This window comes from Suricata suricatta, chromosome 10 (genome assembly GCF_006229205.1).
Source record: "Suricata suricatta isolate VVHF042 chromosome 10, meerkat_22Aug2017_6uvM2_HiC, whole genome shotgun sequence".
NCBI classification, from domain to species: Eukaryota; Metazoa; Chordata; class Mammalia; order Carnivora; family Herpestidae; genus Suricata; species Suricata suricatta.
The window spans coordinates 21,538,224-21,565,080 of record NC_043709.1 but is presented as its reverse complement, the minus strand read 5'-3'; the positions used below and the strand labels follow the sequence as shown (position 1 = coordinate 21,565,080).

At 42.8% G+C, this 26,857-nt stretch overlaps 1 protein-coding gene across 4 annotated transcripts in view; it reads right to left on the bottom strand.

Moving 5' to 3' along the window:
* Positions 1-26,857, bottom strand: part of ANKS1B (ankyrin repeat and sterile alpha motif domain containing 1B) — a 1,093,013-nt gene that overhangs the window by 29,611 nt on the left and 1,036,545 nt on the right. For all 4 annotated transcript variants that reach the window (XM_029953701.1, XM_029953700.1, XM_029953698.1 and 1 more), the window contains 4 exons: positions 26,104-26,232; positions 23,966-24,037; positions 7,600-7,611; positions 6,586-6,672 (listed from right to left, as the gene is read on the bottom strand). In XM_029953701.1, the coding sequence (XP_029809561.1) occupies positions 6,586-6,672; positions 7,600-7,611; positions 23,966-24,037; positions 26,104-26,232 (300 nt within the window). The remainder of the gene's footprint in view (positions 1-6,585; positions 6,673-7,599; positions 7,612-23,965; positions 24,038-26,103; positions 26,233-26,857) is intronic.

The following is a 26,857-nucleotide window of genomic DNA, read 5'->3' as shown; positions in this document are numbered from 1 at the left end:
TTTCTTTATTTATAGGTCTAATTCTGCCTTTTGTTTACTCATTTATTTTTCAGATTCCACATGAGTGAAATCCGATGCTATTTGTCTTTTTTTTGTCTGACTTATTTCACTTAAGCATAATACCCTCTAGGTCCATCCATGTTGTTGCAAATGGCAAGATCTCATCCTTTATATGGTTGTGTAATATTCCATTATGTATATACATGTACATGTGTGTATACACACACACGCGCATGCACAAAATCTTCCTTCTCCAATCCTCTATTAATGGACACTTAGTTTGCTTCTATATCTTGGCTATTGTAAATGATGTTGCAATAAACAGGGGTACATATATCTTTTTGAAGACGTTTCTCATTTTCTTTGGGTAAATACTTAGTGGAACTACTGGATCATATGGTATTTCTATTTTTAATTTTTTGAGGAACCTCCACACTGTTTTCCTCAGTGGCTGCACCAATGTATGTTCCCCCAACAGTTCAAGGTGCTCCCTCCTGAAGATTCTGTGGAGGCTAAGGGGTAGAGGTACTCTGAGGGAAACAACTACTGGGCATTACTCAGGTATTGGACCCTCTGCTTGATGCAGGGCCCCGTGGATGACAATACCTTACTCACGACGCCCGCTGTGCGGAATAATGAGTGGGCGCTGTGGCTCTTATTATCTTACAGGTGGGAAGGCTGGTGCCCAGTGTGAGCGCCTTATCCAGGACAGGCGGGAGTGTTAGGGCTAAAATGCAAGGTTGTCTGGCTGCAGAGTTCAGGCTCTTCACACTCTCTAGGGCTCCTCAGGGCCACCCTCTCCCTCACTGGTTTAGCATAATTTCATTTTTTTTTTCTCTCTAGCATTTCTTCATGGCATCTCCCTGCCAGCCCCCTCATTCCAACGTGCCTCTAAGAATAACTGGTGGGACGTAAGTGAAGAAAGGTTTAAGTATCATTATCCTGAAGCACAAAATAACCAAGGAGCATCATCTTGGCTAAAAACCCTGCTAGAAATTTCTTTTGATTCACAGATGTATTTGAAGAGAAAAAAAAATCACATAATCGTGCAATCATTTTTTCTTATAATATCCCATTTATGTTTTTTCCACTTATCATAGTTCTAAAACCCTCAATACTTTAGTTACGCTAATTACTTTTTAATTGCACAGTCTTAAATAACCTGTTGGCAATAAGATGTTCCGTATATACCCATCAATGCCTAAAAATGCTTACAAAATGTCCTTCCCTGCCAGCACCCCCAGCAAGTACTTCATGTCCCTCACTCTACTGAGCTGTGTGGCTGGGAAGCAATTACAGAATTAACACATAAAAGAAAATTAAATTAAGACATTCTTCACTGTGGCCCTGTACGTTGACACTACACACAGTGCGCTGTCAAAAATAACTCAATTTGAAATTGGAATCCCATAAACAAATAATATTCTATTGCAAGATACGGTTTCAAAATAGAAGGTCATGATCTTCGTCTGGCATTCAGTTAGCATTTCAAGTAGAAAACTAGGAACTAGTGAGTCTTAAAATGAATTTAGGAATCTACATAGTCTTGGGGCGCCTGGGTGGCTCAGTTGGTTAGGCATCTGGCTTCAGCTCAGGTCATGATCTCATGGTTCGTGGGTTCAAGCCCCATGTCGGGCTCTGTGCTGACAGCTCAGAGCCTGGAGCCTGCTTCAGATTCTGTGTCTCCCTCTCTCTCTGCCCCTCCTCTGCTTGTGCTGTTTCTCAAAAATAAATAAAAAACATTAAAAAAAAGAGTAATTGATGTTTAATTACTGTTTAAACTGACACTTTAAAAATATGCTGTCAGTTGAGTTCATATTGATGACCTGGGTAGGGAGGTATTGTTGAACTTCCCGATCTTTCGTGGGCTCAGAGCGTGGTGAGGCTCGAGGTCTCACTGCTGAAACACTGCTGCCCCGCTGCACTGTCTCCCTTTGCAGAATGATGAAGCCGGTTCTCCAGGAGTAAGTGCATCTGAGCCCAAGGACACACCAGCTGGAGACAGCATGGAGACTGGAGGGCTGGCTTCCCTCTGGGAGAAGATGTCTAGGAGGGACGTTCTTTCCACCTCCCATTACAGATCAGCTGGTGGCTCCTCCATAAATTAAAAGTAGACATCAACATAAGGTACAGGTGATGTACCTCAGTTTACAATGGACTCCTCTTATGTTGCTCAGCCTCCATATCTAAGCATGTCCTAAGGAGACTAGAGCTTTTAAAAGACTCAAAAGGAGTGAAGAGGGGCTTACCCTGCCCCTTCTGTGGGATAGAAAGTTTGGCAGCCCAGTCCCTTGCAACAGGGAGAAATTGTTTTTCTTGTCTGTTGCCTTTTATTGTGTTGAGAAACAGCTAAACAGGTGCCTGGATGGTGGGTGTAGAGTAGAATTGTCTGGTCCAGCCAATTAACAGAGAGGTTCTAAGAAGGGTACGATGCTGAAATGATGCAGCTGAGAAGTCAGCTTGGTCCCCACCTACACCCTCCCCCCCTTACCCACCCCCTGCCCCCCTCACTCAAGGCTCTGACAGAAAGGGCCTTTCTCCTGAGTTTCTTCCTCAGGCCAGACCTTTGCCGAGAGAACACAGTGCCCTGCAGAGAAGGGGTCGGACATAGAAGGAGCAGCCCCAGCCGAGGGCTGCCTGGAGGGGACCTGTCCAGAAGCAGATGCAGATGAGAACTGCACGCATGCTTAATGGGCTCTGAATCTGACTCTGAGCTTTTTACAAGGAGAAGTATGTGCTATATAAAAAAAGAGCACTTGTTTAGGCAAATGTTCTGAATTTTGTGCTTAAAAAATAGCATAAGCCCTGTTTGAAGTTGGCATTCAAAAAGCAAACAAACAAAAAACAAACTCCAGCACTGCACTGTTCCGAATTTAGCTGGATGGGAAGATTGAGGAGGGGGTCAGAGTGGGAAGGCAAAATGCAACCCACTCTCAGCCAAGCGTTGGATGTGGGGACCATGTCACCTCTTGCAAAATGCTGCTGGTCTGAAGACAGGTCTGTAACCAGTCAGAGGCCTCTAGGTCAAATGCTATGCTAGAATTATCTCTGGGCTATGAATCTACAGAAAGTTGATGTGCTTGATCTACATTTAAGGACCAGATCTATTCCAAGTTCTATTTAAAAAATTTTTTTAAATGTTTATTTTTATTTTTGAGAGAGAGATACACAGAACAGAGAGAGAGCAGGGGAAGTGCAAAGAGAAGGAGACACAGAATCCAAAGCAGGCTCCAGGCTCTGAGCTGTCAGTACAGAGCCCGATGTAGGGCTTGAATTCATGGACCACGAGGTCATGACCTGAGCCAAAGTCAGATGCCCAAATGAGTCACCCAAGTGCCTCTCCAAATTCCATTTTTAATTCAAGACTGTTTTCTACTTCTTCCTTCTTAAATCAGGATTAGTGGTTCAATTCGTTTCCTAAGTTTCTAGGCAATACACTTGCGAGTTTCTACCTAGGCACCTGACCCTTCCCCATGAAGCAGCCAAAATCACTTATTTATCAGAGTAAAAGGAAAGAAATGCTTTGCTGGAGGGCTCATCTATCACAGTCTGATGGGTGGTAATAGGAATGGAAGAGGAGCACACACTGAAAACTAACTGGTGGCTGTGGAGGAACAGAAAATGTATTAGAGAGTCAATCCTTTTCCATGACCAACTGGCCGTATGACTGTGAGGCAGTCACTTAACAGAGACTCTGAGGTCTTCCGTTCCTCCCCCGTGTGTCGTGCAGGATGGACAACCCCCTCTACCTCTCTAGGGCAGAGTAAGAGAAAAGCAGTGGTCAAGAGAGGACTGTCTAGGAATAAGGCACGATGGAAGCATCAGATGTGAAAATTAAGTGGTGGCTTTTGGTTGTGCCTTATGACAGGCTTAGTTGGCCACTAGTACCTCATGCTGTGAGGTCTTCTAATATGTCTCCTCAAGTCCTTCAAGTCCAAGTGGCCCGCTGAGACAACACCTCCCAGGGGAAAAGTCTCCGGCTCAAACTGAAATCAGGGCTCTGGAGTTTATCCCTCTGTTCCTTTCCTCTTGAGAGCGTTAATCAGAGACTGGCCTTTGCAACAGAACAAGGTGGTGTACGAAGCTGTGCTGTGGACGCTGCTGGAGCCCAGGTGTCTGAGCACAGCGCCCTTCACGCCACAACTTGAGACTGTCCTTCAACAGCGGCTCTTCTGTGCCTTCTGGAACCAGTGCTTGAGGCCTGGCTGGTGGTAGTGGTTCTCAGCTTTCTGCAGCCAAATGCCACCAATGCAGCCCTGACACTATTTCTTTCTCCTACATTTCTAATACAACCTTTGGCTTCTCACACAGTAACTACCAGACTGTGGCCCTGAGTCGCCCACTCTCTCCCTACCCACTGCTGGGTCGGGGTAGATCAGCTGCATTGCAGGACACCAGGATGGGGCCACTGTAGAAGTGTCAATGTGAAGTCAATGTCCCCAATTTCCTGAAAAAGCCAGGCACACGTTGTCATGGAGAGGTTGGCTCTGCCCGCCACCAACACAGGCACTTTGCTTTTGCTCCAGATTCTGAAAATACACCGAGGACCACACTATAAGCACTTGGAAGCTATGCTGGCCTTCTTTAGTGTTCTAATTCACACAGAATTATCTTTTGCATATTCTTCAGTGCTTATACTTCCAGACAACAGCCATCAGTGAGCAGAGATTTATGGGTAACTCATCTAGTTACTGGCAACTGAAGCAGAAGGCTCTCCTCCAGGTTTTGGGGGATCAAGTTCTATAACCCTGACGTGTCTGTGAGCAAAATCAACAGAACCGACAGAGCTCCCTCGCCTCTGGTCATGACGACTGGAGTGGAGAAGACGCTACTGACGCAGATGCATCCAGTCACCCCACCAGCCTCACAGAGTGACAGCCTTAAGACTCGGGAAACTTTTCAGGGCAAATACCACTTGTTTAGAAGCTGTCAGAATCCACGACTGCTTAGGTTGTTAATCTGAGAGACTGTCAGACTCTTGTACCAGAAATAGACTACCGTTCATGGTTTTAAGATGCAAATGAAGTAGAGACAGTTGCTCTAGGTTAGGGAAAAAACCCACAGGCCACAGCCTTTCTTGAGATTTAGAAACAGTGACAGCAATGGGGTATCATCAATGAGAGTTCCGTAAAGTTCCAGGACTTTAAAAACCAGACTATAATTTAAGGAGACAGAAAGTTTGTGCACTGGTAAGTGAAGTTACTTCCAACTAATAAATGAGCAAATCGATTGGGATTTTTCTGATTAGAATCTACACAGCTATCGCAGTAACTATCAACAATACACTGCAGACTTGAAACTATCACTCCGTATAAGGAAGGCGTCTGACTCTGTGTTTGGAGATCAGCAGCCTACATAATCATGCGGGGCTATAAGCTTTCTGCTCCGGTTTCAGAACTGTTTCTAAAACTGGAAGGTTGCTCTCCTAAGTAGATCTGGGGAGCCTAGGCTTGTCTGATTGCTGATATAGCAATCTTCTTTGTTATAGAAAACAAATCAGGAAAACTCCAAACTGGTTGAATCAGATGCTCAGGTTTATTATAGTTTCCCAAGAGTCACTGCCCATGGGACTTTTCCCTGATGGCTAAATCCTATGTTACTACTATTTAGTTCACTTGTTTCACAACTTCCGTTCCCTTTCTACAAAATGGGATGGGTGTAGGTGGGGGGACTGGGTAGGGGGCCCAGAAAGGAAATGGTATTCACCAATGGGGATCACCTCATTTCCCTTCTTTCTAGAGTTTAGCAGTTGGGAGGATCTCGGAATAAAACACAGGGACATCTGGGGGTCCTGTGAGGAGGAGCCCATCAGGTTTGACTGCTCCTGAGGGGCGACAGGGGTCACACCCAGGGGCTCTAGTCTAGCACCGCCATTTTGTCATCTTCTCCAAGAATGGAACTCTAGAACTCTTAAGTAAAACGTGACCCGGCTGTTCACACTGGACCGTAGAGCCCATGAGCTATCTCCACTGTGAGTATGAAGTCACAACAGTCACGGCATGGCCTGAGCTTCTTTCTGATTGTGCCTCCTCAGAAAACAATACAGGCTGAACCCTCTGTCCCATTCAAGAGCTGAGGAGAAACGCAACTATAAAATATAAAAGTCAGAGAATGTGTTCCTCTTGTCAGGTGTTCATTACACGTATCAGAAGGAAGGACATCTATATCCCCAGAGAAATGGGAGGACGAATGTCCTAGTCCTTTAGCTAGTAACACTTCCTCTGATGAAGGGGCGAGGGCTTTGTTGCACTGTTGTTCTCTATGTGAACCGCAGCCCCCCAGCCCTGTAATGTTCTCTAGAGCCAGAGGGAAGTGCCAGATGCTAAGTGGCCAGAGTCTATTAGAGAAGGCACCACAGGAAAAGCAGAGTATGTATAGGAATCCTAGATCAAGTCCCCCAGATGAAATGTGCCCGCCTGTACAGGGGTGTGTGTGCGTGTGTCCATGGGTGTTCAGAGGGCAGATAGGCGGGCGCAGGAAGTGAATAAAATGGGAGATGCTGGGCATGACGAGACGCAAAGGATCTTAGATTGTAAATCCAGGACTGTATCTGATGTCTAAGGCAAAGAGAGGTGCGCTACTCACCTTATTTGTTGCATCAATAAATTTGACTCCTTTATAAGAGACTGAAAGAATAATAGTGGGGACTTTCTTCATTTGCTCTGTAGACTTCTGAAATTAAAATTAGAAAGCCGTTAGAGCAGTTTGTGTTGCATGGCAACTGAAGCACATAATTTCTCCTTTTGGAAGATAAAAATGAGCCCAAGTTAAAAACCACACACACACACACACGCACAATCAAACACACACCAAACACACTAATTTAAATGTAGGTCTCTCTTCTCTTGGGCTTAGCTGTGGTTTGGGCTTCTAAAGTGTCTGTCTTGCACTTGGGGATCTAAAAACAGCTTGTTCTGCTGCCTCCCGTGGGTGAAGGAATACTCCTTTTCCTGACACCAAAGGGAGAAACGGACAGCTCTGTCTCCTACTGCAATTTCAAGCAACGCTTCTTTGACGAGAGCTACACCATGTGAGCGTTACCTCCAAGGGTGACGTTAGCATTAGCAAAATATATGCCGCTGCTCCCCCTTCTCCTAGTCATTCTTTCTTCAAGGCACGATGTAAATCTGAACGTGATGCAAAACTGAATGTGTGGTCAGAACAGGGATTTAAAATATTTCATTCTGAATTTTTCTTGAAACCTGGTCGAATCCCTAAGAGCGGATATATTGACAGCACCATCACTGGTGACCACGTGGGACAGGATGTCACCCAACGACAACTCAGTGCTCCAGGAACAGTATATATTTTGAGCCACAGCAAAACTGGACAGTCCAGGTAACAACCTACTTTATCATTTAGAGCTGCTGTATTTCCTTAGGCTATGTTCTTATGATGGATGTTCACACTGGCTTAATGTGCTCAGAGTCCTCAGCTTCTATAGCTTTATGCATCTGCAAAAAGTTTCTCCACGATTTAGTATGTGTCTTTTCCGTTTAGTTTTATCATTCCTCACGGATCAACAACAAACAGTCTGTGTATTTCATTTCCCACTATGGATCCTCCTAATAATCACATTAAATATCAAGAAGAACCTACCTGACAGTTAGCCTGATGGGTTTTCCAGGTAAGACAGGTGGGAACAAAACAGGAGAGAAAATACATAAAAAGGTGAGGAAACCATTTCAATAATTCACCAACAGCGTAAGGTCGTTAAAAAGTGAATGGAGAATAAGCTTTATCGATACAGATGCAGTGGAACTGTTATTTTAGGAATGGCTGTGGGCTTTTACAGACCTTGTCTCTCCTTTTCTGTTTTCTAATTACTCTGTTGCCCAATCTCATGAGTGACCCACCAGAACCCTCCATGTCCAGGGTCTCACAACCACCTGTCTTAGGGACATTAAGGGAATTGGGAGAAAATATACCCAATTTTCCATTTTAAAGTTTTGAAATGTGACCAGAATTAAAGAAAGCTTTTTAAAAAATGTTTATTTTTGAGAGAGAATGAGAGAGAGTGAGCAGGGAAGGAACAGAGAGAGAGAGGGAGACACAGAATTTGAAGAAAGGCTCCAGGTTCCGAGCTGTCAGCAGAGCCCCATGTGGGGTTTGAACTCAAGAACTGCAAGTTCATGACCTGAGCTGAAGTCGGAGGCTTAACGGACTGACCTACCTAGGTGCCCCAGAAGGCTTTTAGTTGGATAGTGTGATTGAAATTCACTGAACTCAAAAATAATAATTATATTACATCTTTCACTTGAGCCATAGAAAAGGTGTTTCATATTCCTGATTGTTTTGACATATTTTTTGGATACCTACTGTACCTGTTTCAAATTCAGAGAAAATGGACTAGTAAGAGTGTTACTATTTAGTATTTATTAAATGCTTCGCACAGTCTAGAGAAGTAGCACTCTTGAAGAGTTTTTAAACTGGTTTTAAAACTACTCAAACTTGCTAGTTTCTTCTGTCATTGCCAAAGAGATTTAAATACTTTTATCTTTTTAATGCTTTATCCAACTTTATTGCAACTTTTGAAAGTGTGCAAAGGCAAAAGTAGAAGAAATAACACTCAGTGTGCCGAATTTAAGGCAAAGTCGTGGGCTGAGCTCTGTAAAGGGAGAGCTACAGCCGGCACCATGGACTGAATGTGTGTGTGGAGAACTCTCTGCAAAGAGTGACGATGGATTGCAACAAATTACCTCGCTCACTTCTTGCCATGAATACATTCTCTCAGACAGATCTAGCCGCACATGAAACAACAAGATTAAAATATCAACATTTCATTCAGTATTAAGAAAAGCGCCAAAGGGAAAGAGCAAAACCATTTGTCATTCATTCAGCAATTGAGTGGTTCTAGTAAGCAGCCCGCTGTGCTGGGAGAGCTCGGAGCCTACTGCAGGGCATGCCGCACAGGCCTCAAGCTGTGTGCAGACCCGTCTGCGGCGAGGGGCGGTCCCACGTGTGGCGCTGAGGAGCCCGGCGGGGCGAGAAGAGGCAGCCCGGCCGCCACACACCACGCTCCTGGCCTGCTCTGCCACAGAGAGAAGCCAGCACACAAATGCTGATAAATGCTGCAGGGAGACAGAGAGAGTGCCTCTGGAGCACTGAGCAAAGAGCCTCACTTTGAGGAGAGAGTGGGGCAAGTCTTCATTATTCATTTGACAAGCACCAGACCGCCTGCTAGGGCTGACTGAGATGGCTTTTTGTTTTTTCTTTAAATTGACATCCAAGTTAGCTTACAGTTCAACAATGATTTCAGGAGTAGATTCCTTAATGCCCCTCACCCATTTAGCCCATTCCCCTCCCACACCCCCTCCAGTAACCCTCTGTTCTCTGTGTTTAAGAGTCTCTGTTTTTGTCCCCCTCCCTGTTTTTATATTATTTCTCCTTCCCTTCCCTTATGTTCATCTGTTTTGTATCTCAAAGTCCTCATATGACTGACTGAGCTGCTCTAAGAGGATGAATAGGGAGTTTCCAGAGGACAAAAGAGGCTGTTTTAGCAGAAGAATCAACACACGCACATGCCTGGAAATGAGACACAACATGGTGGTTCGGGGTAACTGGTGAAGATGGGGCTGAACAGGAGGTTGGAAGGTTGTCATTTACTCTGCCAAGTTAGAATCCCCTGGAAATTTTAAGTAGGGAGGGACACAACCAGAGCTGGGTTGCAGAAAGCTGGTGCTGGGGACTGGATGGACTGGAACAGCAGGTACAAATTCAAACAGCAGACCCTAAGCTCCCGAACTGAAACAGAAGTGCAAGAATGGAGGAGGGAGCCATAACTCCGATGAAGAAAATTCGAGAGGCTCTGCTAACCCATCTGCTATGAAAGAAGAGTGAGCGAGAAGAGGTCCGAGATGAAGAGATCAATAATGGAGATAAGGAACGCTACCGGCGAACAAGCGCTTGCACGAACACCCCCAGAACCCTGGCAATCAGGCGGAGACGTCCGTAGGAATAAGAACACAATCTGGAAATCTGGGCACACAGCAGGGGTGCCGAGGAGCCGGGGCAGATGAACAAGAAGAGGGCTAAGAACCCCCTGCCTGGGGAAGATGATCCTCAAGGGGTGGGGCGGAAAGAAGAGTCAATGAAGCTGAAAAGAGTAGGAAGATGCCTGAGCGCAGAACTGCGAAGTCAAGGGGCAGATTCCTCAGAAGGCGGGAGCGGTGCCCGGCGCCAGGAGGACTGGAAAAGGCTAAAAATCAAAGCCCAGCATTGTGGCTCGCATGCATGGTGGGTGCTACTGGGTGGGTGCTATTGGGTCTTCTGGGTGAGAGTCTTGGCTTTGGCAACTAGAAAAGTTTGCTGCTGATTTTAAGAGCAGCATGAGAAGCACAGTGGCAGAGAGAGGAGAGGACACAGGGCTGTGTGGTGATCATCGGCGAGGGAGCAGAGGGCTGGGACAGGGACAGGCCGGGACATGGCTCTCAGGCTGAAATGAATGCATCGGTGGTGATTTCTGTCCCGATACATGGATTCTACCTCATATGCTCAGCCAACATGGACAAAGAAGACCAGAGAAAAGGTGGTCCCTTCCTTTTATCAGGTGCCAAGAGGCCCTGCTCTCCTAGCCGGAGGCCAGGCCGGTGCCCCCGCCGCGGGCTGTGTGCAGGTGGTGCTGGCGGCGTCCATGCAGTCTAACCTGGAGCCCGAAGTGGGCTTCTCCCTGGCTGCGGGCCGTGACAGGAAGATGGTGCCCCCTGGCTGGCTGCAGAGCCGCTCTGGCAGCTCTCCTAAGTAACGCCCCTCCTTTAAGGCATTTATAATTCCAGGAGAGAGAAATCCAACCTGTTTTAGGGGATCTTCTGTTGGTGTACTTTGACAGAGCTTTCAAAGACGTCTTTTCAGACGCTCTTTTAATGAAAGATAAAGATGCACAGAGGAAAGCAAATATACTGAGTCTTCAGGGAGAATAATCAGGCAAGAAATCCAATGAGCGCCTACTTCATCTTGTGAAGGCTGTACAGACACCGAGATGTGAGCAGGGCTCCAGGCCAATCACAGTCAGCCCACGGCCCGCCGTCCCCATTTGCTCGAACGTGCTGCAACTATTGTTTTCTTCTCCTTCCAGGGACGGAGGCACTTAGTCTGGACATCACTGCTCAAGTTACAACGCACTCACTCTCGGGTGACACTGGTCTCTGTGGCCTATCTGCAAGCTTTGCTGTGATTCCGGCAGTTAGTGCTCACATATATGTACGTGTCGGAAACACTCAGGCCTTACTGATCTGTATAAACAGATTTCTCTTCTTCAGGCCCTTTCCCCTAGTGAAATGCTCGGGGCAAACCTTATGTTTCTAGTTTGGTTTTTCTTCTACACCATATTCTTTGTGGACTTTCTGAAGCTTCCCCAAGCCCTCAAATTCCCTCCCCTTCACTGCCAGCTTCACAGGAGAGATTAATTTATAATGAGGACCTCTGGATACCTGAGCAGCTGCATACTCACGGGTAATGCCCCAAATTAACTTACCCTCACAGCATCTTGCTCTCCTGCGAAGAGCATGATCGTGATAGTCAATTGTATTTTGTTCAGTTTCCCACAATAAGATTATCATCCTTTTATTACTCTAAGAGAAATAATATTTAGTTATATAGGGCTGCTGCCTTTCTGAAGTCCAAAACAAGTGCAACTTTTGAATCTTAAATGCAAAGCCAGCTTTATATTTAGCACTCGGATTTATGTTATCTTAAGCATTTACACAGAACACAGCTTGTAATTTCATATCTGGAGGTGGGCACCTGAGATCCTGAGATTCTTAATAGGCAAAGTAATTGAACACTCTTAGAACACTTTTTTAAGAGGGAGTTTTGGATAGTACTACCATCTTCTTTGTCCCCTTCCCTTGTAAAGTATAAATTATGCACTGCTTGGAATCTTTGTATTGGTACTTTTATTTTATCCTTATAGCATGCCCCGAGAAGGGACAGTTTCTCCTTTTCTAATGCAGAGTCAACACTATGAGAACATCCTTTTGAGACTGCAGGGACGCTCTGGTCTCGGAGCACGACTTTCCTAAGTGTCAGTGAGAGCAAAGAGGTTTACAACCGGGAGCACTTCAGCGTGAGCCGTAATGCTGCGCTGGAGTCTGGAGTGATGTTTATGTTCCTAATGAGAATCGTTTGTGCCCCGTAACCAGTGCAGAGAGGGAAGCGAGTGAGGCTGCCCAGGGGGAGGATGCGCCAACCCTTCGTTCTTACAATACCCTGCTCGTTTCCAGTGTATTTTAAACACAGACCGGGGAACAGACTTCTGGATGGGCTACTGCCATCCAACTCACAGTATATTTTTAACCTACACATGGCTACCCTGAGGGTGCTTTCTAGTTAGATATTCAGTGCTGAGTCATAACTATTAATTTTGCCATGTAATATTTTCTTGTTTGTCTCAAAGCTCAATTATTATACTCAGTTTCAGCAAGTAAATTAAAATAGGATCAGACAATTATGTTTGATAGCCCTAAGTGCCTTTCAAATGATTTTAAAAATGTAGAAAACAGCAGTATCATATTTTGTATTTAGTGAAGCTAGTTATGCTGCAGAGGTTGTAAGAGAAAGACCGCAGATCCACCGTTTGAAGTGCACCTTTACCCTTTGGAATTCAGTTTCAATGTCATTTTCTGACACAGCCTCGTGTGGCTTCACAGCCTGACAGGCGGCTACTTCCTGCTCCCCAGGCCTGCCCTGTGGGTCCCTGCTGCTCTCCCTTGGGGCTCGCTGCCCTGGGCCTCGGGTTTGGTGTTCCCCTGACCATACAGAGAGTTCCCTGAAGATGGTCCACATTTTTCTTGATTTGTCTCTGATCTCCATAATGACTAGCACGTGGTCTTAGGTTGAGCCCTATGACATTGCCATTTTTATGGGTCAAAAAAAAAAGGTGAAATATCAACAATTTCATAGGGTTCAATCTAACAGCTGCTGAAACCCATGGTTAAGTGAACGTGCAAATGAACGAGTGTGTGGTGATGGGCACAAAGCTGGCCGTATGAGGAAGAGCCGCAGGGCCGGCCTCTCAGTGCACCAGAAGCTCAGCAGAATTTTCAGAGAGCCTGGTGCCCAGAGCCAGGTACGGAGGCCTTGGAAGAACTTGGACGGGAACCACAGATGAGATTAGAGATAAGCCAGGAGATCCTATGGGATGGGAAAGTCTCACAGACCTTGTGATTTGTCAGCCTCAAGAAGAGAAGGTCTTCATTTTTGTACTAGGGGACGGGTTCAAACTGCAAGTGCTGAGAGGAAAAGACTTCTTGAGAGAGCGAGCGAGTGAAAGTGAGAGAGAGAGAGAAAGAGAGAGAGAGAGAAAGAGAGAGAGCGCGCAAGTGCGAGCGTGTGCGAGGATTATTAGGGACATCTGGGAAGTCTTCCCCTCTGGATGTCTTTAAAAATAGTCTGGATTCTTATTTGTCACTGATGACTTAGGGGTAAGTCTCATTTGGCTAAATGACCTCTCAAGGGCTTTTCTGGTCAGAAGCCGGACACGAGGGCTGGGTGAATACAGAGTCTGGAAAGACCATGTGACAAGAGCAGACGGTGGGCAGGCAGCCATTCTAACTACTCCCCTGGCACAAGACACAGCTATTGTACTGCCAAGTACAACGCACACACCCCGGCCAAATCTAGTGCGGTGCAAAGCGATGCCCTCTGTCTCTACTTCTCTGGCCCTGGCTGCTTTCCAGGCCCCGCGGCAGAATGACCCCACCAGGGCAGCCCAGCCACGCCGCAGACCTAACAGGAGTGCCCAGCAGACCAAGGTGGCAGTTCTAACACTTCCGGGGCCACTCCAATCACATGGAGCCCAATAACAAATCGCCGGGCCCCACACCCAGTTTCTGGTTCAGTAAGTGTCACGAACTGGCTGTTATGAACTCCCAAACTTCTTATGTTGAATCCTAACGTCTAAATGTATTAGGAGGGGGGGCCTTTGGGACGTGCTTCGGTCACATGAGTGGGGCCGTGAGTGGGATTCAGCGTGCTGACACAAGGGTCCACGTCCACCATGACAGGGCACAGCAAAGGGCCGTCTGTGCGCCAGGAAGAAGGCCCTCACCTGACACCAAATCCGCCAGTATCTTGACTTGGGGACTTGTCAGCCTTCAGAACCATGAGAAATAAGTTTCTCCCAGTAATATGGTATTTTTATTACGGCAGCCTGAAGAAACTAAGACAGTGAGTCTGAGGAAGGGCCTAAGATTTTGCAGTTATTATAGATTTCCAGATGCTGCTGCTGCTGTCGCCACAGCTTGAAAACTTCTGTTGTAAAAACACAGTTGATTTTGGGGGCTCCTGGGTGGCGGAGCTGGTTAAGCATCTGACTCCTCATCTTGGCTCGGGTCATGATCTCACAGTTCATGACTTCAAGCCTGGCATTGGACTCTGTGCTGGTGGTATGGAGCCCTGCTTGGAATTCTGTCTCCTTCTCTCTACCCCTCCCCGCTTGTGCTCGCTCTTTCTCCCTCTCTAAATAAATAAGTTAAAAAAATAGTTGAGTTTTGTTTGAAAGTCACTGTCAGAACTGTTCTCTGCTGCTATGCATGTAAACTCGGTTGTACTGCATCCTACATTAATTCAGAGAGAAGTTAATTTATCAAAACACACCATCCTCCACTTGACAAGTGATTTCCAAAAATCCTTAGTTAGCACTTAGTTACAGCTCTTGGTCTTCAGAGCAAATAACAAGAATTATTTAAACTTCCATAGTTTCTCAGGGACCATGAAAGTATAAAACATCCTTCACATAAAATAAAGAGTTCAGGTCATAAAGGTAAATTCTAGAGGTACTTCTAGAATAGATGTTGGTCAGACAGAGCTGACAGACCCAGGGGTCACTCTGAAGACGTATGGTCTCTCATAAAAGTTCCCCAGTTCTCCCTCAACTAGGAGCACGTCCAAGATATTAAGTACACACCCTTGAGACATATGACAAGCAAACAAAACCACATTTTTTGTGTTCTGCTTCCGGACGTGTAAACTGGAACAAGGTTTTTAGGAGACAGTTTGGCAATTTTTACCCAAAGTTTCAAGATGTGTATACTTTTGACCTAGCCATTCTATATTTAGTGGCTAATTCTAAGGAAAGTATCAGAATGTTGCAAAAGATGTAGGTATAAAGATGTAGCTCACAGTGTTGGTTATAATTTGAAAAGTTTCAAAATGACCTAATGACCAATAAGGGGAACTGGATGAACAAGTTTGGGTCAGTTATGGATTGAAATATTGTTCAACCACGATAAGTAATGTTGAAGATAAATATTTATTGGAATAAAAACATTTTAAAATATATTATGTTAAAAGTAGATTAGAAAATAGAAAACAGTAGGCACAGTATATTTCTATTTCTTTGTAGAAAAGAGATGCCTATGAATGCATCATTAGTTCGGAGGATTACACAGGAACAAGGTGTTAACAGAGAGGTGTTCACCATTTCTGTGTGATAAAATTACAATTGTTTTTTTAAACTATTCATTTATTTATTTATTTTTGAAAGAGAGAGAGAGAGAGACCGTGAGGGAGAAAGAGAATCCCAAGCAGGCACTGTGCGATTAGTGCAGAGCCCAAAGTGGGGCTTGATTTCACAAATAGTGAGATCATAACTTGAGCCAAAATAAAAGTCAGATTGCTCAACCTACTGAGCCACCCAGGTGCCCCTACAATTGCTTTTTATGTCCCCTTTCTCTATGTCTGCTTAAAACTGGAATGTTTAAGTTTATTGCTTAAAACAATGAATGTTTCTTTTGTAATAATAAAATGAGAAGTTTTAAAAACGTATATTTTTTTTTAGTTAAAAAGCTAATTGTATGGGAATGCAAACTGGTGCAGCCACTCTGGAAAACAGTAGGAGGTCCCTCAAAAAATTAAAAATAGAACTACCCTACGACCCAGCAGTTGCCTTACGAGGCATTTATCCAAGGGATACAGATGTGCTGTTTCGAAGGGTCACTTGCACCCCAAAGTTTATAGCAGCACTATCGACAACAGCCAAAGTATGGAAAGAGCCCAAATGTCCATCAACAGATGAATGGATAAAGAAGATGTGGTGTGCATCACACACACACACACACACACACACACACACACCACACACACAAAATGGAGTATTACTTGGCAATCAAAAATAATGAAATCTTGCCATTTGCAACTATGTAGGTGGAACTAGAGGGTATTATGCTAAGTGAAATTAGTCAGAGAAAGACAAGTATCATAGGACTTCACTCATATGAGGACTTTAAGACACAAAACAGATGAACATAGGGAAGGGAAGCAAAAATAATATAAAAACGGGGGGGAGAGACAAAACCTAAGAGACTCTTAAATATAGAGAACAGAGGGTTTCTGGAGGGGTTGTGGGAGGGGGAATAGATTAAATGGGTGAGGGGCATTAAGGAATCTATTCCTGAAATCATTGTTGCACCATAGGCTAACTAACTTGGATGTAAATTAAAAGATAAATTAACAATAAAATCAAAAATCTTTAAAAAAAAAAGCTAATTGTAAACATGAAAAAATACACTCAATCCATTACTTATAAGAACAAGTGAAGAGAGTGTGTGGTCATGTTGAACTTAGGAAGGGACCCAGTGATCAGCTCCTTCTCCAGGAAGCACTGCAGTGCAGTGAATAACAGCAAAGAAGGGCATGTTTGGATTCCTGGCTTGGTATTTAACCTCTACACCTTAGTTATTTCATCTGTAAAATGGGTATGTTAATCTAGCATCAGCTTTGTAGAGCTGTGAGGAGTGCATAAGCCAGTGCCCAGAACGTAGTGAGCATCAACTGATGCATTCTGAGGATGGTTGCTATCACTTAGCTGCTTTCCAAAGTACATCCTCCCACTGGCAAAGGAGAGTAGAAGTCAGGTCAAGATCTGTGAGCATACCTGAATAATCTCTGGGCTACATGCTAGGACAGCAGTGAAATGGTGGTTCAAACAATGAATATCCAGCAGAGCAATATATCTGGACCAATGACAATGGACTCAGTATGTTTAGAAAGATAGCTTAAGTGGCAATTAAAGGCAGAAGAGGCCTAGGAAGTCTCTCAGTGATGTGGAACAGTGAGGGTGGATAAAGACGACAGGAGATGATTGGAGTTGTTCAGCCTTCCTTGGGGAGGACCCCGAGGAAATCACTCCCAAAGCCAAAGTACAAGTAAGCGAGGCTTAGCAGTGAGCAGTTAGAAGTGCTGTTTCTTTGTGTGTACTGTTATTTTAATATGCACTCATATTTGTGGGCTAAGACCTGTACTGACCTGGTTCCTGCTCCTGTACTTGGGAGGGAGCGTAAAATGAAATACTTGATTCTTCCCTGAAACTTGGGCAAGAGGAGACTTTTAAAAAACAGCTGTTTGCACATTTCCCTCAAGCCTGGTTCCTAAATAGTAGTCCCTGAAATGATTTCTGGAAATGACAATCCCCATAGATGGGAGCTGCAGAAAGAACATGACTTCAGTTTTGAAAGTCCTCTTTTTCTTTCTAACGTTTATTTCTATTTTGAGAAAGAGAGAGCACAGAGGAGAGGGGCAGAGAGAGAATCTCAAGCAGGATCCATGCTGTTAGCACAGAGCCTGACGCTGGGCTTGAACTCACAAACCACGAGATAGTGACCTGAGCCGCAATCAAGACTCAGATGCTTAACCAACTGAGCCGCCCAGGTGTCCCTAGTTTGAGTCTCTTCTAAGAGCAAAGAGACAACATGTCCTCTAATTCTAATATATTTTTTTCAAGAATTCCAATCCATTCTCCAATATTAATTTGGTTTTTGTTTTGTCTTGCTTTTACAAGCACAGGAAAAAGGCAGTCTTCACACTTTGACCACGGCACAGTTATGTGGAAATTTATATATTTGAAAATTCAACTTTAGAACTGCTGCTAGATTGAAAGTTTAAAACTGAGACAAATTAAGGGGAAATCTACACTATAGTATCTGCACTATCTAAGCCCGTTGAGAAATAAAGATTTCCTAATTTAAATTTGCCAGAAGATCTGCTTATTCCTGACTTAAACAAAATTTCATACCTTGCACTGCGAAGGTAGATTTCTACCTGATTGTAGCTGAAAGCAGCTATTTTTCTTTTCTTAAAAGAGAAATTGCCTTGAGCACAAACACCTGTGAACAATACTAATCACCAACTCTGGGATTAGAGAAAGTCAGACTTCACAGAGTATTAAATTGAATATAATAGGCTACCTCTTACAGTAGCAGATGTTTCCTAATGGTATATTTAATTAGGGAAGTGATTGAATACTGTATATTAGTGATAATTATACCCGGAGGCAAACTTCAGGGCTGGGGGGATGGGGTATGTGGAAATCTGGGGAGGCAAAAAGGAGTGTAGAACGTCATCTGGCCAGAGCAAATCCCTCGTTTGAGCAACCGCTGTGCATCTTAGAATCTTTGAAGTGGGAATTACTCATACCAAAGAGAACACTGAAAGGCCAAAGCAACCTATTTATTGCTCTGTAAAGTTCAGTCCTGTGGACACATTATTTAAAAGAGGCAAGCTAACTCCCAATCGATTTAGGAACAAGTTACTTCTCCAAAATATAAAACTGCAAAATTACATTTACAATCTTATCAACAGTTTCCCATCATTTTCTCTTCCTCTTGGTGACAGCCGCTAAAAACTGGTTCTGTGTTCTACAGGAAACACGTTAGGGGGCATTGTATTCAGGATCCCGAAGCTAATGCTTCCCCTCAGGAATCCTTTCAGAAATGAAGCCTGTCTTTGAGCACAGATTTAGCTGGAAAACCCAACCAGTAACATAAAAGGCAGCACTAAATGAATATCTTCAGATTCAATAGATATTTCTTACAATTTCTCACATATATTACTAATATGTTTTTAGACTTTAACTAGAAATGTCTCTAAAGCTGTCACAGTCAAGGAAATAGCCAAGTTGTACTACTGAAGAGCAAAGAAATTCACAGAAATCATTCGTCCTAAAAGTGTGCCTCACTATCAAGGTATATCTAATCTCTTAGGCTTCTATTAAAGAAAACTCTGAAAAAGACGACAAAAACTGCAATTTTACTTAAAAAATTTTCAGGGTTTAGTATAAGTTCCTATTGATTCTTCTTCACTAAACACAATTCAGAAGATAATTTTAAGAGGGCTTGGATCCAGGAAAAGGAAATCTTAAGATGAAAACCTGCATACAAATGTTTATAGTGCCTCTGTTCATAATTGCCGAAGCCTGGAGGCGACCGAGATGGTCTTCAATAGGTAAATGGATAAACTGTGGTACATCCATACGATGGAGTATTATTCAGTGATTAAAAGAAAGAGCTATTGGGGTACCTGGTGGCTTAGTCGGTTAAACATCTAACTTTGGCTCAGGTCACAATATCATGGTTCACGAGTTTGAGCCCTGCGTCGGGCTCTGTGCTGACAACTCAGAGCCTGGAGCCTGCTTCAGATTCTGTGTCTCCCTCTCTCTCTACCCTCCCCAGCTTGCTTGCTTGCTCATGCTCACTCGCTCTCTCTCTCTCAAAAATAAATAAACATTAAAAAAAGAAAAGAGCTATCAAACCACAAAAGACATAGAGGAAGGAAGCTTAAAGGCATACTGCTGAAGAAATGAAAGAAGACAATCTGAAAAGGGTACACACTGTATGATTCCAACTATTTGACATTCTGGAAAAGACGGAAGACAGTAAAAAGGTTAGTGGTTGCCAGGGGCTAGGGGGCAGGGGAGAGAAGAGATGAACAGGTGGAGCATCGGGGATTTTTAGGGCATGAAATGATTCTTTGTGATACTGTACTGGTTGCATTTGTCAAAACCTGAAACACTGTAGAACACCGAGAATGAACTCTGATGCAAACCACAGACTTCAGTTAATCACGTAACAATATTGTTCATAATTGTGACAATTGTACCACACGGACGCAAGATATTAATATGTGAAACTGGGAAAGGGATTGTGGAGGGGGTATGTTCAATAACTGTACTTTATGCTTAATTTTTCTATTAACCTAAAACTGCTCTAAAAGCAAAGTCTGTTAGAAAAATTATAAGGCAATTTGAAGAGGAAAAAGGCTGGTTGACCTGAACAGAGAGAAAAGTGATTCCATACTGTAGAATGATATGAATCAGTATCATCTCACACATAATAGCTCATGATGGCCTATTTTTTGATTAAAATAATGCGTGTATAATAAAATACCAGGACATCAGTGTAGAATTATCTTGGTTTCAGAACTGGAGGGGACCTCAGAGATAAACAGCTTAGATAAACTTAAGAAATTAACCAACCACGATCACCAAACACTCCAAATGTTTCTGAAGGGGGAACACTGTGTTTGGTTTGAGCTGGGGGCAAAGTACATTTATTTAAGTATTGTGGAAAAAAATATAGTTGCTTAGGATGCAATAAAAACTCTCCTGAAATTTTTATTTAGGTTAACACGTTGGAAAGTACCTCAAATTACTATATATATCTGTGCCTATGTGGTTTAACTTAGCTAATTTTACGGACTCTTTGAGGGTTCCTAAAGCTATTTGTCAACAAAAATTATCCACATTTTCAGCTATTTTTTAAATTTTTAAATTTTTTTTTTGAGAGGGAAGAGAGGGAGGGGCAGAGAAAGAGGGAGGGAGGGAGGGAGGAAGAGAGAGAGAGAAGAGAGAGAAGAGAGAATCTCACGAATGGAGAGATGACGACCTGAGGTGGAATCACGAGTCAGATGCTTAAGCAATGGGCCACCCAGGTGCTCCTACCTTTTCAGCTATTTTGAAACTCTGGGCAATAAATGCTCCACTGGCTCATCAGAGAGGTGGTGCAGCCTAGGGTTTGGAGTTTGGTGGTGGAGCTAGAGCACCCGGCTTCAAACCCTGGTTGCACCGCTTGCTGGTTGGGTAACCTGGGTAAGTTACCTAACTTTCATTGGCCTTTGCTTCCCCATAGGTAAAGTGGGGACAGTAGCAATACTCACTCAAGATTAAATGAATTGATGCGCAGAATCACATGTGCAGGGCCTGGTCTACAGCTGTTGAGTGTTAACTGTTATCAGTACTGATAAACTGATTTTAGGAGACCATGCCTGCAGGTCATTTCGGGGATCATCTACGATGATCCCGCAGGTTGATGGAAACCTGAAGACCCTCTCTAGTGAAACTTCTCCTACTTGGGAGGAATTGTGTGTTAACTTGTAGATTTCTCTGCTGAACTGTGAACTCAGTGGGAGCAGGAGCCAAATCTTAGTCATCTTTGTTAAGAAAGTACAGGGGTGTCTGGGTGGCTCAGTAGGTTAAGCAGCTGACTTTGGCTCAGGTTATGATCTCCCGGTTTGTGGGTTCGAGCCCCGCGTCGGGCTCTGTGCTGACAGCTCAGAGCCTGGAGCCTGCTTCAGGTTCTGTGTCTCCTCTCTCTGCCCCTCCCCTGATCATGCTCTGTCTCTCAAAAATAAATAAAAATTTAAAAATTAAAAAAAAAAGAAAAAAGTACATTAAAGAAGTATTTCTCAGAATAAAGAACCATACTGATTTACTTCTTACTGGGAAAGAAATTTTAATTTCAGCTACAATGCATACTGTTGAATTGAAAACACCTTTTTTTTTTTTAAACACTCAAAGAGTTAAAAACCAGGTAAAATTTTAATCCAAGGTAATTCGGCCTAATGATATTACTATGTATCAACTTTGAAGATCAACAGTCCTAAAGTATTTCCCCTGGGTAGACTTGATTATTCTGGGACTTCTGACTGCAATGCTACCGCGGTGAAAACAGAAAAAACAGTGACTTGAAGTTCAAACTGAAAATTAACTGCAAGTTGAGATCCACACCATTTTCAGTTGGTGAGAGTTCTAATTCACAATACAATAGTTCAGATAACAGCAAACCTGCATTTCTAGTTTTGAAAGGCTCTAGTAAATCCACGGAGTGCAACTTTAAGTCACTGTACCAAAGACTGAAATTCATTTAATCAAGATGGGAGATAAGGGTTTGTGATATTCTAAGCAATAAAGTTCCTATTCTCATGTAAACTCTCCCAAATAAACTTTACCAAGGGCAGCAAACCAAACAAAACACCCCAATGGACAGAAGAATGGCTTCTAGACAGCCTTTTCAGTTTCATTTTAAGTAACAGACAAGTGTTTAACTAAATTATTCTCCACTGACATTATTAAAATGGCATTCCTGTTGTTATCAGAATGGAATTTCAGATCCACTTAATTTCAAGAAAGTAACTGAAATTCAAATCACAAATCTGGTTTTAAGTGGTGCTGTGTGCTCTATGCACTATTTATGCAGATTACAGCATCGATGTACCTGGATGGATTCAGATAATTGAGTTAATAGTATTAAATCAGAGATGCCAAATTAATTTCTTAGACGTGTTCATAAATAGCTCTAAAATTATGAGGCTTGATTGAAAAATGTTCCCATTTTATTGGTCATTGGTGACATAATTTAGATCAGATATATATATATTGAGAATACCAGATTCCCAGAATTATAAAACCATGAACAAAGATCCCTACAGGGCACCTAGTCCAACGCCCTCATTTTCTAAGTAACAAAATGAGGCCCAGGAGAAGCAGGCGAGTGCAATTGTTAAATGCTTGAATCAGACCAGCATTCTAGTTCCAGATTGGCAAGTTATTCACTATGTGACTTCGGGAAAGTTCCTTAACCTCTCCCAGCCTCAGTCTCTTCAAGTGTAAAGTGGGGGTACGGACAATACTAATCTCACGGTTTGTGATGGGATTCAGTGGGATAAATATGCAAAGCACCCAGCAGAGAAGACTGGCATGTTGTACCTACTTGGGAAATATTAGCAGTTATTATTTTTATGACTAAGAGTGACTTCCAAAGCATGTAAGCAGCAACAAAACCAGAACACAGAGTTCCTGACACATATCACAGCTTTTTCATCTAAAGATAGTAACTGGGATGAAGAGTCATTGGCACTGACAATAAAAGTATAACTCTACATCAAACAGAAGGAGAATTATTTTCAGCCTTTTTTGCTACTGAACTGATCCAAATATTAAATCAGCAATCACATAGAGGTCTCAGTTTCATGAAGATTCACATACCCTCAGCTTTCCAAGGGGAATCAGTATTACATATTTGCCTTCATATCCATTTTAATTGGATGCTTTCAAATATTTCCCACCCAACACGGCTTATCTAAAATAAGTGATAACATATACTGGTCACCAGTAAGAGTTAGGGTTCACTTGCTGATGAACTTAAATTTGACTCTGGTTAGGTGCTATATGGAGTAAGTCTACTATATTCAATCTGTACTGTCAGTCAGATAGCAGATGTATAGAGAGGGTGTGGTGCTAAGGAGGAAGCAAGAATAAAGGATACAGGAAAAAAAAGCTAAAGTGGGTGTGCAGAATGAGTAAGACTCCGTCTGGCTAATACAGACGCCTAGGAACCCAGCAAACGCCAATCACAGGCATTTCCAACTGCCCTTTTTGTCAACATTCACTGCCCTTAGGTGATTTTACTCAGAGTTAAATGTTTTTTTTTCTATACAAAAAAAAAAAGCCCAATAGCCCACAGTAATTAAGAATTAATACCCATAAAGAGTATTAGTTTTATATAATATGCTCTCAATACTTTAGCATTTGATAATTTTTTAGTTAATTGGTGGTCTTTACAGTAAATATTCTCAGACTGGCAGGTAGGTGCTTAAAGTATTTTCTTGCAACCAACTAAAGACCATTTTCCTCTCATTCTGGAGAATGACCAATACATATACAATTAACTTTATCTTTAAAAATAAGAGTAAATGTAATATGGCATAAAAACATCAAACGGACATCAACTCAAACTACAGGGAGATAAACTCAAGTATAAACATGAACAAAGCTCAAACACTTTTTTATGGAACAGCAATGTGATTCAACAGACCAACAGATGAAGAAAATAGTCATTTGAAAAGTGGCAATTTGTAACCATACCCGGTATTTAGTATTTCAGCGACTAGAAATAAAATTGTTTGGCAAACTCACCCGCATTTTTGCACAGGCATCCTGGGTTGATTCTGTCCCTCTAAGCTCTTTTATCAGCATAGAACCTAAATACTAAAATACAAAAAAAGTCCAATGAAAAGGTGAGTAAAATACGAGTTGCGATTTAGAAACCAAACTGTGGAAGTCCTATTGGCTGGGTTTCCTGGCTAAAAGTTGTTGAATAACTTTTAAAAACTAACAGTAACTAATGCTAACAAATAAATGCCTTTAGAGAGAGAATACTATAGAATTAACTACAGTTCTGAGAGCTGTAAATTGCTCCTTATGATAAAACTGCAGCATCTTCTAAAGATGCCATCTTTCAAATCATATTTAACTGAAAAATGGGGGCATCTAAAAATGTTTTCCCTTTTTTTTTTTTGAGGCAGCAATGTCTGCAAAAATAAATCACACTACTCTCTACGTAATTACAGGGTTGTGTGAGACAGCTGAGAAGCTAAGCAACATGCACCCCATTTGGGCTGACTTGGCTGCGTAGGTAATTAATGTTAGGCTGTTCTCCGGAGGAGACACAGTTTGGGGTCTTTTCATTCACAGCTGTGCGCCCCGTGGTTGATCCACCTGAGAACGGACGTCGGGAAGGGAGCCAGGGGGGAGGGAGCATGGCATCTCGGTTATTCCTGAACAGAAAGAGCTGAGTCCCTGCTGCAAACCCACAAGGGAAGGCTGAAGCGGGGAAGAGGAAGATGAGGAAGTCTCCTGCCAGGAATGACCAACCACTGAGCTGTTAGGTGATCAGACCCAATACTGCCCTGGGACAAAACAGGACTCACGCTCAGTGTTCTAGGTGAGGAGCGGTTTGTAGCAAATCTGCCTTTCCACCCATTGACTCCTCTTCAACTCTTTGAATCTTCAACCGGGTTTCTCTGTCATTTCCCCCCCTCCCTAATCTCCTTCCAAAAAAAGAAATAAAAAGAGCTCTATGTGTATTTTTTTTAAGTGAATTAAAATAACTTTTCCTGACATGACTAAAGAAACGCTGGCCCTCTGCAAAACCACGACTGGGGATCAGGACTGCAGACCAGGAAGTTGCTGACTAGAAGAGGGTGAGCCCTTCAGGGCTGGAGAGCAGAGGGCGTGGATAAGGGCCTTGAAAAAAGGAGAGTCCCCAAAGGCTCAGGGATTTGGCGGTTGAGCTTCAGAGGAAGGAGGAGGCATTTCAATCCTACAGTTTTGGGAAGATTACTGCTGAAATAAATCCAGTGCTTCACAATGAGTAGGCAGTAAAAGAGGTATAGATAACAAAACGAAAAAAAGGCAAAATTGCTATGCAACAACCAGAATGCCCACATCTTAAAGTAAGAAAAATGATTTCGGTGAAATCCTTGTCTTTTAAGTTATCAGGGAAGTTTGTCCTAATTGAAACATTTCTTTGTAAAAGAGGTGATTTTCTTCTCCTCCTGTAGTCATGACAACCACCACCTGCCCCCAAACGTATGGTATTTTTTCAACATTTCCCTGTTTATATTGCAATTCTCCCCTAAGCCTGATTCTCTCTTCTATTAGAAAAAAAAATATCCATTATTACAATTCTAATGAAAAAATCTGGTGGTAGAACCAATGTTTTGAGATCACTGATGAGTGAGTGGAGATGTCTGGAGGTGCTATACTTCTGTTCATATCCATTTTAAGACCATGCGTTATTTCATTTAAAATATACAACTACATATAAAACCTATCTTAAGCTCACAAGATTCAAAGGGATTATAAAGCTCTATTTACTTGGACTTGCTCTGTATATACAGGAAAGGCTCCGTAAAGAATAAGAGAAGGGAAGGGGGCACCCAGGTGGCTCAGTCAGTTAAGTGTCCGACTTCGGCTCAGGTCATGATTTTGCAGTTCACGAATTGGAGCCTGCATTGCGCTTTGTGCTGACAGCCTGGAGCCTACAGCCTGCTTTGGAGTCTGTCTCCCTCTCCGTCTCTGCTCCTCCCTTGCTCATGCTCTTTATCTCTCAAAAATAAATAAAACATTAAAAAAATAAAAAGAATAAGAGGGGGAGACATTTTGGTGTCCGTGGTGGACATTTTGGTATATTTTCAACATAAAAGTAAACAAGCCAGAAACACACCCTCTACCCCCACTGGAACACAGATACTGAATTCACAGTAACTTACAAAAGCTTTGTAATCACAGGATTGGAAGATGAGCTTTTCTGGGTGGTGTTGCCAGTACTGGACTGGAGTGGAGGCCGTGGCTTCATTTGGAGGTCGCAAGGTAATGGAAGGTTCTCCCCAGTCTCCTGTCTGAAAATCACATTTATTCTAGAGGGAATACGAGCAGTTGGCCAAGTTCATTCCCTGTAGCTATCCTGAGTTCTCACACATGTGTGCTGGGATATGCGAGTGCATTTGGGTGTATTACATGCACATAAATACTTTTATTGTTTATTATGGTTTTATATGTGGTAGCATATTTCCCAAAGCTAGTTAATTTTTGAGCTGTGAAAGAAGTTACTCCATTTTTAGATTGACGCCCTAAGCTAAGGAATTTTAAAATAAAACCTAGAGATCTTCATAAATGAGGCACTAATTCATAATTTTCTGTCACACAGAAAAGAACATCCAACCTTGGAAAGACTTTTCTGGTTTTAACCTTGATTATTTGAAATTTTTAGTTTGAATTGCTTTTACATTCAGAATACACAGTTCCATGAATTTTAGTTTCCCAATGTGACATGTACCCAATGTGACTCAACAAAATTTTAGAAGAAAAATTTATGAATGGATGACTAGTTTCCCTCATCTGAATTCATTTGTATTGATAAAATACCACTATGACTGTCTTAGATGTATTCAGCTACCTTTCTCAGAAAACCTAAAGCACACATGAATAATAAACATTTAAATACCAAGTTTGGCCGTATGGACA